The 13,853-nt window shown below is 34.2% G+C and overlaps 3 protein-coding genes across 3 annotated transcripts in view; 2 read left to right on the forward strand and 1 right to left on the reverse strand.

The window, feature by feature from the left end:
* Nucleotides 1–996: 996 nt before the first annotated feature.
* SmD2 (Small ribonucleoprotein particle protein SmD2) lies at nt 997–3,953 on the forward strand. Its single transcript, XM_053763956.1, has 3 exons — nt 997–1,135; nt 1,233–1,485; nt 3,616–3,953. Coding segments are annotated over exons 1-3 (360 nt in total). The 5' UTR covers nt 997–1,133; the 3' UTR covers nt 3,721–3,953.
* Nucleotides 2,646–3,608, forward strand: LOC135309960 (uncharacterized). The gene is made up of 4 exons (XM_064436803.1): nt 2,646–2,678; nt 2,832–2,998; nt 3,040–3,056; nt 3,103–3,608. Exons 1-4 carry the CDS (start codon nt 2,646–2,648, stop codon nt 3,207–3,209), a joined length of 324 nt encoding a protein of 107 aa, XP_064292873.1. The 3' UTR covers nt 3,210–3,608.
* Nucleotides 3,954–4,368: 415 nt separating the features above from the next.
* LOC128680658 (disintegrin and metalloproteinase domain-containing protein adm-2-like) overlaps nt 4,369–13,853 on the reverse strand; it is a 53,969-nt gene continuing 44,484 nt past the window's right edge. Inside the window, exon 17 of the mRNA XM_053763954.2 lies at nt 4,369–11,093. Within this exon, the coding sequence (XP_053619929.1) occupies nt 8,819–11,093 (2,275 nt within the window). The 3' untranslated portion in view covers nt 4,369–8,818. The remainder of the gene's footprint in view (nt 11,094–13,853) is intronic.

Here is a 13,853-nt window from a genome sequence, read left to right on the forward strand (position 1 = left end):
CAGCAGTGACGAGACATCAGAATCCTCTTATTCTGATAGGTATAGCAGGAACGTCAACCCAAGATCCTGTCTTCTCAGGTGTAGAATATCTGGATGAACAATTTGATTCTGATTAAATAAAATCACTGATAATTAACTGAGTTTTTTTAATCCTACTAATATTATAAATGCGAAAGTTTGTGAGGATGTGTGTGTGTTTGTTACTCTTTCATGCCAAAAACTACTGGACGAATTGTTATGAAATTTGGGTGGTACACACGGGTAGAATATAAACTGGACTAACATAGGGTCTTTTTCGGTTTATCCCGAAATTCCCACGGGAGCGAAGCCCCGGGACGCAGCTAGTATCATATAAAAATCTGTAACACAGGCGAGCGTAGCCATCCCTAAAAAATCTTTTCACACCCTTTTCATGATGTTGATGGCTTATGCTGTTGCCTTTTATCAATTATTCAAAGTATTAAAACAGCTTTAGTCAGGTTATATGGGGTGGCCATATGAAGAGAGACAGCGACCTCATTTTTTCCATACTCTTTCTTGCCAAGCTGTACGAACATCATTAAAAAATCAAATCATTTTGCTTTAAAAACAATTGCTGGTAGTGATAGTATTGTAAATCTGAAAACGTCATCAGGAATCCTGATTCGGAAACTGAACTACAGCTTGACCATAAAGAGATGACAAAAATAATGAGTGCGCTAGATTATTCAAATCTTTATTCGTAGCCACTTGTTCTTGAATGTGAAAATGATGAAGTATGGCAACAATTTTGTATTGAACACTTTAATTAATTTCCTCTATTTATTGTCAAGCTGTATGCGGCCGTGGAATGGAATTTTTATCTCATTTGTCATTACACTCGTCCGTCGTCTATTCTCTTGGTCTTTCATTTTTAGGAATTTTATAAGGTAGGTATTGGTAAATGGCTGTACGGGCTAGATGCTATGCTATGCTTATTCGCTTAATAGAACGTAACAAAAAAACGTTTACGGTAATATGGTGTCAACTGTCAATTTTGACATCGATTGACTTTTTTTACTATTACTACGCTTCAGCTTCACTTCACGCTATTGTTTGCGCGATTTTATTATTTAGGTTGAGGAAAGTGTTGAATTTAGCATAATAAATACAAAATGTAAGTACAAATGTACTTGTTTTCTTTAATCAATTCAATTATAAAGTTATAAGTGTCTTTAGAACTTCAAAATAATTGAATTGAAAATTGCTTTCAGGGCAACCTCTACCAAGCCACGCTCAGAAATGACTCTTGAAGAATTAGCGAAGATTGAGGAGGAAGAATTTAGCACTGGCCCTCTATCTGTTCTCACACAGTCGGTTAAAAACAACACACAGGTGTTGATCAACTGCCGTAACAACAAGAAGTTGTTAGGGCGCGTCAAAGCTTTCGACCGGCATTGCAACATGGTTCTTGAAAATGTTAAGGAAATGTGGACTGAAGTCCCCAGGACAGGCAAAGGAAAAAAGGTGAATGCGTATTTATTACCCATGTTTGGTAATTTAAAGCTATTTGTGTAATAAACATCCTTTTTTTGTATTATAACCTCAATTTCTAAAATCAACAAAAAAAAATTCAATGCCACCTGCATTGAATTTCTTTTTGTAGCAGTGGTAACCCAGTGAATAAGATCTTTTTGTGATCGAGAGGTCCTAGGTTCAATTGCAATCCTACTTGGGCTGCATGAATTTGTATACCAATCTGACTCATATTGTAGTTTTCATAGACCACCACTTTGGTGGACAGTTCAGTTAACTAATGTGTATGCTACTTGCCACTAGATAGCGATAGGTAATCGTAAAAGTCATGTTAGATGACTTTAGGTGACTGGAATAAAATCTAACACCAGTTAGCAATGATATGTATGAAGAAATAATCATTGTGCCGATCAGAATCCATTGTAATAATCTTTCTTACTAAGTGTAGTGTGTATGTTAGGCTAATACTGGTTTTAGATTTAAGTCTGCTTTTTGGCAGTTTGTTACACAATCAATAGTGATCTGAAACAATCCATTGCGCAGGTTCCTCATGATGATTTCCTTCATTAGGAGCAATTGGTGGTTTGTAAAATCTTCATGAGTTTGTATCTCAAGTACCTACCATAAGTTTGTATATCAATGTAATATACAAATTGGCTCAATGATCAATTGTAGTACTTTACTATTGTATCTTAGAACAGTGTTCAGTGTGTAATGTTTTGATGGGTCATATGGTTACTTTTTATTACATATACATTAGGGTGTCACAAAAAAATCAAAGTGATGTTTTTTCGACGCATACCCTCTACTTTTTTTACTTTGGTGATAAAATGACTCTAAAATAAATTTCACGGATAACACAGATAGCAACCTGTGCAAAAACTTGAATTGAAACATGTTACTACTTGAACTCCTAAGCGCGCAAGGACTTGCATGTGCCAGTGCGGGTGTTTCTAGTAATTTCATAATTTATCACATTGTTTTCAAATTGTCATCATGTCAGTCGAATTGCGCAGTACGAAAAAGAGTGCAATATATTTAATTGGTAACATAAAACATCAAATAACAGGTTCAAAACTTCCCTCTAATGGACAAGTTCTAGCAGTTTTGTTTTACAATTCCACGAAGTGAATTTATACTTTTAGGCGGAGATGAAGGAAACAAGATTAAATTCCGACCCCCCGGTGCCATGCACCAAGCTCGATGGATGGCTAGAGCAATCTATTCCTTAAAAATATTATTACTTAGCTTTCAATTTAAAATTACTATTAAAGATAAGAACACTGTTTGATGTCTGCTTGTTCATCGCTTCATCCTATGTCAAACCATGGATTTAGTGCATTTCTGCAGTTAAAGCACCTTACCAAGATCTGTGCTTTTTGAAAACTATGAGAGCTTATGAAAAAATTGATAAAAATACATCAAAAGCAATGTTGAAGAAGTTTACTCAGCATTTATGGTATTTGACCGAGGAAGTATCTGTGTTATCGCTTTTTACGATGAGGTGAGCCTAGAAAGTAAAGAAAAAAATATCATATTGTCAAGACTCAAGACTTTCACGGGTTAATCACAGTTAACTGTGATTAACCCGTAAAAGTCTTGCATAAGAAGAAGAACAAAAGCAATTTTTGTTACGTTGTGTACAAGAACACCGTAAAATTTACCCTGATTGCAAAAAGAAAACTTTAAAACGAAAGTATATAGAAAGGCGTTAATACATAAAAATATCATTAAATACTATTTTTTCATAAAATTATTGATTGTTTTCTTTACGAATCCTAAATTAAGACTAAGTTACATTTTTTTTCCATACTAATTCCTTATTCACGACTTTGAAGTCAAGTCGGCACGTGATGACATTAATGTATTACTATAATATATATTATTTAGGCTTTTGAGGTCAAACCGAATAAATATAAAGGGTATGCGTATCAGATTTTGCAAAAAAAAATTTTTCACTTATAGCTTGGGACACTCTAATATACATACATTAAAAGTGAAAACCCCCCATAAAGTACCTTTAATTGTATTATGTTGTATTTTACTAAAGTCTATGGATTATTTCATTACAATTTTGATGAAATGATGAATGAAAAAAAATATATTATGTTTTGGTTGCAGGGTAAAGCTGTGAATAAGGACAAATTTATCTCAAAAATGTTCCTCCGCGGCGATTCTGTTATCTTGGTACTAAGGAACCCCCTCGCTACTGCTGCAGGGAAGTAGGTTGTCGCCATTCCAGATTAATAGTTTTTATCAGTACCAGTTTTCATACCAGTTTTTACAGTTTACTAATTATTTTTAAGTTCAATTGAATGCAGATTTTGTGAAAATCTCGATTTAAAAATTCTTCAAAAAGTATGTAATTTATGGAGGTTATGTCAAATACTAAATTAATTAGGGACCTAGCTGTAATTTCTATCTTAATACAATAAATAATTTCCAAAGTTTTTCCATCACTGTTTTTTTGATTTCTAAACTGCTGAACCCTTATATCTAAAATTTTAATTCATTATTTTCAGTGAATTAAAATGTTAGGTACCTAATTAAAATGTTTATGTATACAAGAGAGACAGTTCTCTCTTGTATACATAAAATCAGGTCGCCATTATATATAATCAAAGAACACATTTGGCTTTGATCACAAGTAATCTGTTGACAGAAGGATGTCTATGCGTATGCATGTTACTCAGTCTCCACTTTAATCTTATTTCTTTGATACAAAGTAATAAAGAAGTTTTATATCTTTCATTAGTCTTGAATTTGTAATAAAATAACTCATACAGTGTATCCTGTTTTTAATTACTTCTAATAGGTTTTGCAATATCTACATTGCAGGCTTTAGGTATAATATGGTTAAATTGAAACACAAAATCATTTAAATAAATTTATTCTTTGAACATTTTCGAAAAGGACGTATTCTGTATCCCTTCCTATAGATTGCTAAAATCAAAGTGCACCTATTTGCGAAATAGCTTATAATAAATTTAAGTGTGATAAAGTAATATTTATAAATCTTTCACAGTCTTCAATTAAAAATTAATCTAATTATTACACAAGTCAAGTAATTATTCACACATTCTATAGTCAAACTCAAGGTTTTGTCACATTAAACAAGTGACTTTTTGATCTCTGGAGACATTTTATCTACCTGATTATTTTTCGAGATGTGGCTTTCACAATTGTATAGCGGATGGTCTAACTTAAAACCTGGTATAGGTTACATCGCTATACATTACTTAGAACCCGAGATATTGACAATAATAAGTTATGAGTAGATACATGAAGTAAACGCGGGCGAAGCCAAGGGCAAAAGCTAGTAATAAATAATAATACATACAAAATAAGCAAGTAAATCCTTTAGGGCAGTACCCAACAAAAATAGTGGTAACATCCACATATTCTACTGTAATAAAAAATAGCTTTTGAGATTCATTTGTTCTTTGATAAGTAACCTCTTACTTCATCCACTTATTAGTAAATTCATCATAAAAAAAATTCATTTCAATTCTGTATCGGCCAAATGTAAACACTAAAAAAGAAAAAATATTTACTATAGAAAGTCCCAGTGTAATGGGATACTTAATTTCTTTGGTTACATATTTACAATAATCGAAATTAAACTATTTGTAAGCGATATCACAACTACAAATTTAAACTTGATCGGTTATATTATTAATTATGATGAGAAAAGGTTCAAATCAATATTTGAATTGAAAAGTGAGTGAAATATTTTTTTATCATTATTATTTTTAATTTTAAGTAGCTCTATAAATTGGAATAATTTTCGTGACATTAAAAATGCAGTCTTTTCATATTAAAAAAACCCCTACTAATCAAATAAACTTTACAATCACTTAATAATTATTCAAAAACTATTTACAATACCTATTGTAAAATGAGGTATATGTCTGAAGTTGATGTTGAAAAAGAAAATGTATACTATGCCATTCGTCTAAATACAGATACAGTATCACGTCTATCCCTTACGGGGCAGACAGAATCAAGAGTTGTATAACGAAGACTACATTTAGCTGTATACTTATTATTGGTGGAATGGAAATACATTGTGGTAGTTTACTAACCCATCGCCTATGAAAATAATCTACAAATTATAGCCCTCTCCCTTGATTGACTTTTACAATCTGCGCGGGAGAGCTGGCACAATCTATGGGTATATTTTCGCTCCCAGACCAGCGTGAAAATTGTCTAAAAACAAAATTACGTAACTAATGCTCGTTACAATAACTCTTCATAGAATATACTTTTGCCGTATATAATTAATGTTATTATCACGCACACCATACATTTCTACACTATTTCGATATAAATTAATATTTATTAATTAAAATCTTGTCCATTACTTGTCAAGTTTAAGTTCTATTGGGCTGTTCTATTCCCGAGCGATACAAAGCAAGGCACGGTCAGAAGCTACTATATATCATATAAATATAATTTTCTTGCGATTTCTGACTCAAAGCATTATAGTAAAATAGCACAGAGCCAGGCCACATTGCTGCTTTGCGCTCCGTCGTCTTCTATTGCATTGACGTCCCACGAAGGAACAAGAATTTTTTTTTGTTAACCTATTTAAAACAACGGAGGGCGACGTAGCATGAGGCCTGCCTCTTAGGGCAGACCTGTAAAACTGTTACTAGTTGACAAGTAGAGGACCAAAGTACCACAAAATTATAATATGCATTGGATTTACAGTTTTGCGACGTATCAGCACCATATTTTGTACCAAGCTGGCAGTGAAAACACGACTTTTGCACAATCCTCTCAAAATATATTACTACGTCGATAAATTGTATGAATATTTATTTGTATGTACACAATATTATGTATCCTATTACAGTATTATAAAATATGATTAAAGGGCATTGTTTGAGGTTACGTGTAACACGTCTTTCCTATCAGGCTAGATTCAGGCCAAACGCACTCAAATTGTTTATTTTAAAAAATATATAGTAGAATTTTGTATATTATTATGCAATATCATCATAGGTAAAAAAATGTGTTATTATTTTTCGGAATTACCAATAATATATAGAAATTGTAAATGTCAATTGAGTCTTTTTTTTTAGTAAAATAATTCCTATAATAAGTCTGTTATTAATAACTACACTGTATTGTCACTTGGTTTGCAAATAAATGATATGACAAACCTTGTAATTAATAAATAAGTTCCACGCAAATAAATAATTAGTTTATTTTGATAAAGTAATAGCTTGGTAATTCCATTACCATTATCAAAATACAGATAAAAATTACTAATAAGATAAATGTTTGTTCTTTCGCATCCTCTTTAATTGGTTGCATTTTCGACCGTAACTTTTGAAGAATCATTTATTTACGGCCGGCCGCCGGCCTGACGTCAACGGTCTTTGGGAATGTTGTTGTAGCTTATTAGCTATCAAGGCCCCTATGTCGCCTCGTACGAAGCTAAGAGGGAAAATATGGAGTTAGAACTAAACGCCTTAAGTGTACATTGACATTTAAATTAACAATATGTATTAGAGAATTGTGCAAATAATTCTTATCATTGAATAAACACATGACTGTTGCCTATAATAATCTCAACACCATCGCATTTGGACACATATAAAAATACATATTTCGTTGAAAGCTGCCTAGCACCAGTAACTAAAAATATATGTACCAGCCTGTATAGTCTTGCTAACGGGGTAGGCAGAGCCTCCTACTAAGTAACCGTCACTTGTAATCGAGTGTGACCTTGCTAGTTTTCTTTTCGTAAAGGTTAAAAGCCTATTATATACCTGATTTTTTGAATCTGGCATTAGTAGCACGAGTTCCTTTTACTATGGCTGACATTAAAAAAAAGCGCACATGCGCACAAAACATTTTCAAATTTTCTATAGAAATGGACCTTTCACTACGAGCGCTCCTAGCGGCGAATTCACTCGCGTTAGCCTTCATCATTTAAATATAATTATTTCGTTTATATCTATATCATTTTATTATAGATTTTTTGGTTCTGACCACTGGATGTGTATGCATGATTCTTTTTCCTTTGATATTTCAATGATATGCTCAAATTAGTGAATTTATATTATAATCGCCATATGATCAAATTAATTATTTAGATTTTTTTAGACAACATTACTGTATTTGAAAATTCTCATAAAAATAAGTTATATCAATGTGTTCAGCAAGAGTATACAGGCATTTTTATATATTGCTGATTTAATTTCTTCCTAAATATACTCGTATATAGACTCTAACATATTATGTTCATTTAATCCCATACAAATATTTCTCAAAATACTTATTATATAACTCAAATTATACAAAACTCCACACAGCATGTATCTATATGAAATATTGCATATACAAACATATGTTTATAAAAATACAAACAAAGCAATGTTTCCTCATATTTAAGACACAGATTGATCTTGAATCATTATCATTTATTGGAGAGTATTTATAGAGATCTAAATAACTATTTGTACAATCGTATGTACTTTTTTTTCAATTAATATTAAATAATATACATTAATCGCGAACTTGCTATCTGCTGTTTCTTACAAAAATATAAACACATGTACGTAAAGATCGGTTTTCCTCACAAGTGTTGTTATGTCAACAATCTGACCATGTCTCTTTATGATTTTACAGTAATATAAATTAAAATTTTCGGAAATTACTTTCGTGGTTATATGCATATATGCTTCTCGTTATAATGTATAGGTTTTGACCTATATATTTTATTTCTTTTCAACAATAAGTATTGTAATTGTTTACATGTTAGGACTCGTAAGAAAAAACGGATCTTACTTAATAATGTATCATTATATATGACCGCCATTTTATAATTTTTTACCTTATTCTAGCAGCTGCCAGTAACATTTTTTTTAAATAATCTCGATTTCAATAGTGTAATGAAATTTCTATCAGAAATCTAGTTATTTAGGTAATAGTTCAATGTCTTGAAAGACTTTAAAAATATGCTCCTAGACTAGATAATTACAAGCCTTTATGACCCCCAGAACACAATTAATTAAGTGGTTTTTTTAAAATGATTTTGTTTAATTTTCACGTAACAAATGCAAATCAATATTTTATTACATTTAAGTGCTATTTTTGTAAAAAATAATATAAGTGAAAAAAAAATAGCATTCCTAGTTCCAAATCAACTTTCAACTAAACCAATGATTACAATCACAAAGGGCGGTCTTTAAATACTGCCTTTGACTTAGGCACATATAATGGTTTTGTGGGGGAAACAATCTCGATCCTTAGAAGGTCCACTCCTAGGCCTCAAGTCACAAAAAAATGTACAACAAGTATAACTTTAATCCTATTTTTTCGCTACATTGACTTCCTTCCCAAAAGACTTTCTATTTTCAAATTTCTGCTGCAAACTGGCAACATTCGACGGCTTGGAGCTCAATTTAGTAGAATTTTGTTTCACATTCGAGTCAGTCCGTTGCACTATATTACTGGGCTTAGGCACAACTTTAGGTTTGTTTTTATTTAAATTATCTGCTATGGCTTTCACGTTAGAGTCTGTTTTGGAATTGGCACGGAGCACGGTCGGATTTTTGTCTTTGACGTTTTGATTTTTTAAAGATGGCGTCGGTTTCGTTGACGGCTTTTTGTCGATCGTCGGTGCCGGTCTAAGCGGCGGCCTATTGTCAATCTTAATTGTAGGCTTTGTTGCTACTTTCGGTGGCTCGTTTGGAACCTTATTGTTATTGACGACGTCTGGTGCTTTGACCTTTGTATCAGCAACAGAACAGCTTGATACAACGTCAGGGCTGTTCGTAATTTTCTGCGTCAAATTCGGATTTCTATTCCCGTTTTTTGGCGACTGCGGTACATTTTTGAACGTGCTCGTTTTGAGGGCAGGCGGTGTGACCTGCCTCGTAAATGTTGGTATTTTGGAAGACCCTTTTAACGTTGGGGACGGAGGTGCTTTTTCGTTGTCGTCTCTGTCTTGCTCCTTCTGAAAGGTGGGCACATTGACCGCAGACGGGTGTAAATATCCGCTGCTAGTCGTCGACGCGGTGGATTTCGCGCCAGAGTTGCTGTACACACTCTCTGGAGCTCTATAATGATCCGTATTCATGTATGTGCTGTCTCTATTGTTTTCAGCGCTTTCCTTCTTCGCTTTCTTTCTTGCAAGAGTAGAAGCGGAATATATCGAGTCGAAATTTCGGTTCTGAATTTCGTTGACGATTTCTCCGAGTAAGCCCATGCTTTCAGCGCTTCCAGAATTAGAAGGGATGCTTTTAGGAGTCATATATCCTTCCGGCGGCGGTTGAGGTTTAGTTGGAATCGGTTGAGAGGCCCCGGGCAAAGATTTCGCGTGTTTTATTGGGCTTTCTTCAATGATCGCATAGATATTGTCACCAGATTCTTCGTCGATATGCGCGAGAGGAGCTTGTTTCTCTTCAATGCAATCTACGTAATCAGTCGATTTGTCGGTTTCCTTGGGAGTTTGATAGGTTTGGTTGTCGTTGGGTAGAGGAGGAGGAGGCGCGGTAGGGCGCCCGACCATAGACAATGGTCTCACAGTACCAGCTGTTTGCCTCATAGAGCCAAAACTTTGGATATTAGGTTTTTGAGTCGCCGGCGCTCTCATGCTCTGAGCGCGATTGACAAAGGGCTTAGAATCTTCGTTGTCCTCAGAATCAGATACCACAGGCACAGTATTAACAGGCAATTCTATATCTTTTTGCAAAATAGGGTTCGAAATTTGTAAATTCCTCAGTGTACCTTTGTCGGTTTTCGGGAATTTGATTTGATGGATGGGGTTTTTTGGGAGAGAGTTACTCCTTTCAACTGGATTCCTCTCCTTTTCCTTCGGTTTCTCTTGTTTCAGGAAAGACGCTATTCTATTTAATGATATTCCTTCTTTGACTTTTTTGGGCTCTTCTGGCAAAGGTTTGGTTGGGACTGTCGCGGAGTGCATGCTCAAAGGTCTTTGTGGTAAATCTGGTGTATTTTTCGGGATAGTAGGAGCTGTTCTCATTGGACCTAATGTTTTCGAGCCTTGAAGAGGAGATATCAGTTCTTTAGCTGTGCAAGTGGAAGCTTCTAGAATGGGGCTAGATATGACCGGTCGGGGCGGGGGTATCGACGGAGTAGCATCATCTTTTTCGCCAATCAGAGCCTTGATCCTGTTTTGCACAGTGCTATTGGTTCTTTTCACCGACGGACTGGATTTCGGGCTGGTTTTCGCCGTGACCGGCACGACTGGGAGTGGCGGGGCGGTCCTCAAGATTGGTTTGGTTGTCTGAGTGATACTACTGCTTCTGTGTACGGGTGTGATTTTAGCGCTTTTGTCTTGGGTCTTCGGTTGTTCTTCTGTTTGATTTTTGTCTATGGGCGTTAGGGAGAAACCTTTGAAATTTCCGAAGAATGCTGGGCAGGCTGTTGGGTTTAGGTTACCTGAAGGGCTTCTGTCTGAGTCGTTTCTTAGAAGGCTCGAGGACATGTCGTCAGGGTTGGATAACGTGTGGACGGCGGGCGCGGCGGCGCCCGGGGAGCCCCCTTGGAAGTTGGCCGCGAATTTGCTGGCGCTACGAGACAGACGCTGTTGTAGACTTGATTTTTTCGGTGACTGTACCCTGTGGATGTACAGATATTTTTCTTATTAAATTCTTTCTGATGCGCTACATGCGTTATAAAAATTACGTGCTTTAGCTGCTAAATCGCGTAAATTTTTGTGTTTTGAATGATGTTGGACATGGACAAATATACTAAACTATGTAATAACTAAAACATGCACATTCCTTCAATAAATCCGTACATTATTTTTGTTTTTAAATCCCCTTACACGTTTGTCGGTCGGTTCTGTCGTGTTAAACTCAAAAACTACCAAACGGATTTTTGTACGGTTTTCACCAAATGTTTAAATGTAAAATTTATCACGAATTCATCCGAGCGAAGCCGGTACGGCCTCTATTTTCACATATAATCATTTGTCTGTAGCGAAATGATTATATGCGATATATATTATAGGTAGAACCTTTTTATTTTCCGACGGTGGCGTCAATAAAAACGTGCGGTTATAGAAAAGATGCAGTATTCGATATTGCTCACAGCATTATACTTTTTCAAATTGTATTTTTGTACAATAAAACTATTTTTTTTAAAAGCTTATTTAGTAAATAAGAAAATACCCATACACTATAGTTATTTTAAGTTGATTAATATGTCATGCAAGCATGCTGGTGCTGGGTTGCAAAAAATCTGTGAACACTCACCAATACAAGAAATAAATCACCACAAGCTACTACTAATAGTGCGCTAAGAAATTAAGGAAATTGTTAAAATAGGAGAAATCTAATGTATTTTTTGAGTATTTTTGCTGCTGTAAATCCAATTTCATTAAACATACTCATAAAATACAATAACATGTGTCGAAAGTCATAAAATACAGAAAATTATTGTATCGTCGATAAATGCCAGATTTAAAACTAAAAATGTGACGTTCGCAGGATCTGGTATATGTAGAATCTGACATTTTTGGAATATGCCATTTGCCGGCGATACCAAAATTGATCTCTTTCACGTAAGATATAATTATAGAACTAAATAAAAACAATTGTTTTGATTTTATGACTTTTTTTTTAACTTGAAGGAATATTGTGAAAGTAGTGCATTAAAATAACGAGATAAATTTCATGAAAACTATATTACAAGGTTGAAAATGTGTCTTGTATTAGTACCAGGGTGGTTCGCAGAGCATTTCGACCGCTGCAGCTGCGCTATCATTACCATCAGTCAATTATCTTGAGGGTGGAATGATTTCCAAAATCAGTCATTTATAAAACTTACATTACCACAATACAGATTAATCATTTCAAAGTCTGATAGTAAAATCGAATACTTGTCTTTGTTAAAATTTGAAAAAAAATGTAACGACAGCGCGTCTGCAGCACTCGGAAACACTCTGAGAAACACACATCAATAAAAATTACAAATACAAAGGTCAAAAGTCTTTAACGATACAAAAGAAACAAAGACACAAAGATGTACACAAACCATAGATATTTCGAATTAAAAATATAAAAACATCAAATATTTCACAGCCTCTTTACAAGATAGCAAGCGAAAGATAATGATAATCTACAAAAACTTGTAAGACCGAAGACAAAGATAAAAACTAATTAACAACTAATCCTTGGATGCAGTAGACTAAAGAGTTACCATAAATTACTAAAAAACAGTGCTGTCAAATCGTGCAATTTTATGTGCATACTAGCTTGTGCACGCGGCTCCACCCGATTTTCCCACGTGAGTAGTTCTTATTTCCGGGACTAAATGTCCAATAAGCGACATTTCAACAAGATTAGTTAAGTGGATAAAGCGTGAATAGATAACAAATAAACAAACTCACTTTCGCATGTATAATATTATATATAGTTAGGAAATTAATAAGGGCAGTGATTGTTACGCGCATTCCACAATAGTGCGACTCAAAAGAGTAAATTAAAAAAAAATGCAACATTGATTACTTAACGCCTAGTCGCAGATATCCATATACTAGTAATGCAGTATTGCAATGATGAAAATGTAGTTGAACATAAATCTATTTTCTACTATTTTCAGTTCAACTATATAAACACAGAAATTAAATACTAGTAAATTCTACAATATGCTCTAACTAAAAACTATTAAAAAATATACACTATCTTTAAAGAATAAAAAATAAGTCTTTTTATAAATCATAACTGGTTATCATGTGCAATGTATTTTTCATCAAATCTATACGCCGAAAAATAGTTGAATCATTATGTTGCCTTAGAATTCCGCGCTGGTGATTTAGAACTTTATCACCACACAAACAAAGCACAAAATTGTAGGGCTAATGAACAATGCCGAAAATACTCGAGCTAACAATTTTGAGCTTTATAAGTAGAGCCACAAAGTTGAAATTCGCCAGCGCGGAATTCTAACGCGAGCGTAATGATTTACTTTTCTAAACGTGACTTAAATGACGAGAATTTGCACATTTTTTTTAAAATTTCGTACCCTAAGTGTCCGTGACATTATTTCACATGCACTCTAACATTAGCGTAATGTCCCTTCTCATTCTCAACACTATGCAACCTAGATCTTAGCGCTTTATCTGCCACCATTTCGTTAGTAGTGGAAGCTAACCCAGTTTTAACTATAACCACACATTTCTTACCAACTTTTGGCACTTCATCTGTTATGACTATGTCGTCTTTATTGATTTTTTTATTGAATTTAAGTTTTATTCTTTTGTCATCAATTTCGTTTTTGCTATTTTTTGTTTTTGTTTCTTTTTTGAAGCTGAAAAGTCTGACAGAGGAGTTGCGGAAGTTGTTATGGAGATTGAGACTTGTGAAGAAAGTGGG

Source organism: Plodia interpunctella, chromosome 24 (assembly GCF_027563975.2).
Source record: "Plodia interpunctella isolate USDA-ARS_2022_Savannah chromosome 24, ilPloInte3.2, whole genome shotgun sequence".
In the NCBI taxonomy this organism is placed as follows: Eukaryota; Metazoa; Arthropoda; class Insecta; order Lepidoptera; family Pyralidae; genus Plodia; species Plodia interpunctella.

Bases quoted from the DNA above. Each gene is read 5' to 3' on its own strand.
- SmD2 (XM_053763956.1), top strand. The intron at 1,486-3,615 runs GTGAATGCGTAT...TTTTGGTTGCAG, and splicing joins GGACAGGCAAAGGAAAAAAG to GGTAAAGCTGTGAATAAGGA.
- LOC135309960 (XM_064436803.1), top strand. From the start codon at position 2,646: ATGAAGGAAACAAGATTAAATTCCGACCCCCCG. The intron at 2,679-2,831 runs GTGCCATGCACC...CCATGGATTTAG, and splicing joins GATTAAATTCCGACCCCCCG to TGCATTTCTGCAGTTAAAGC.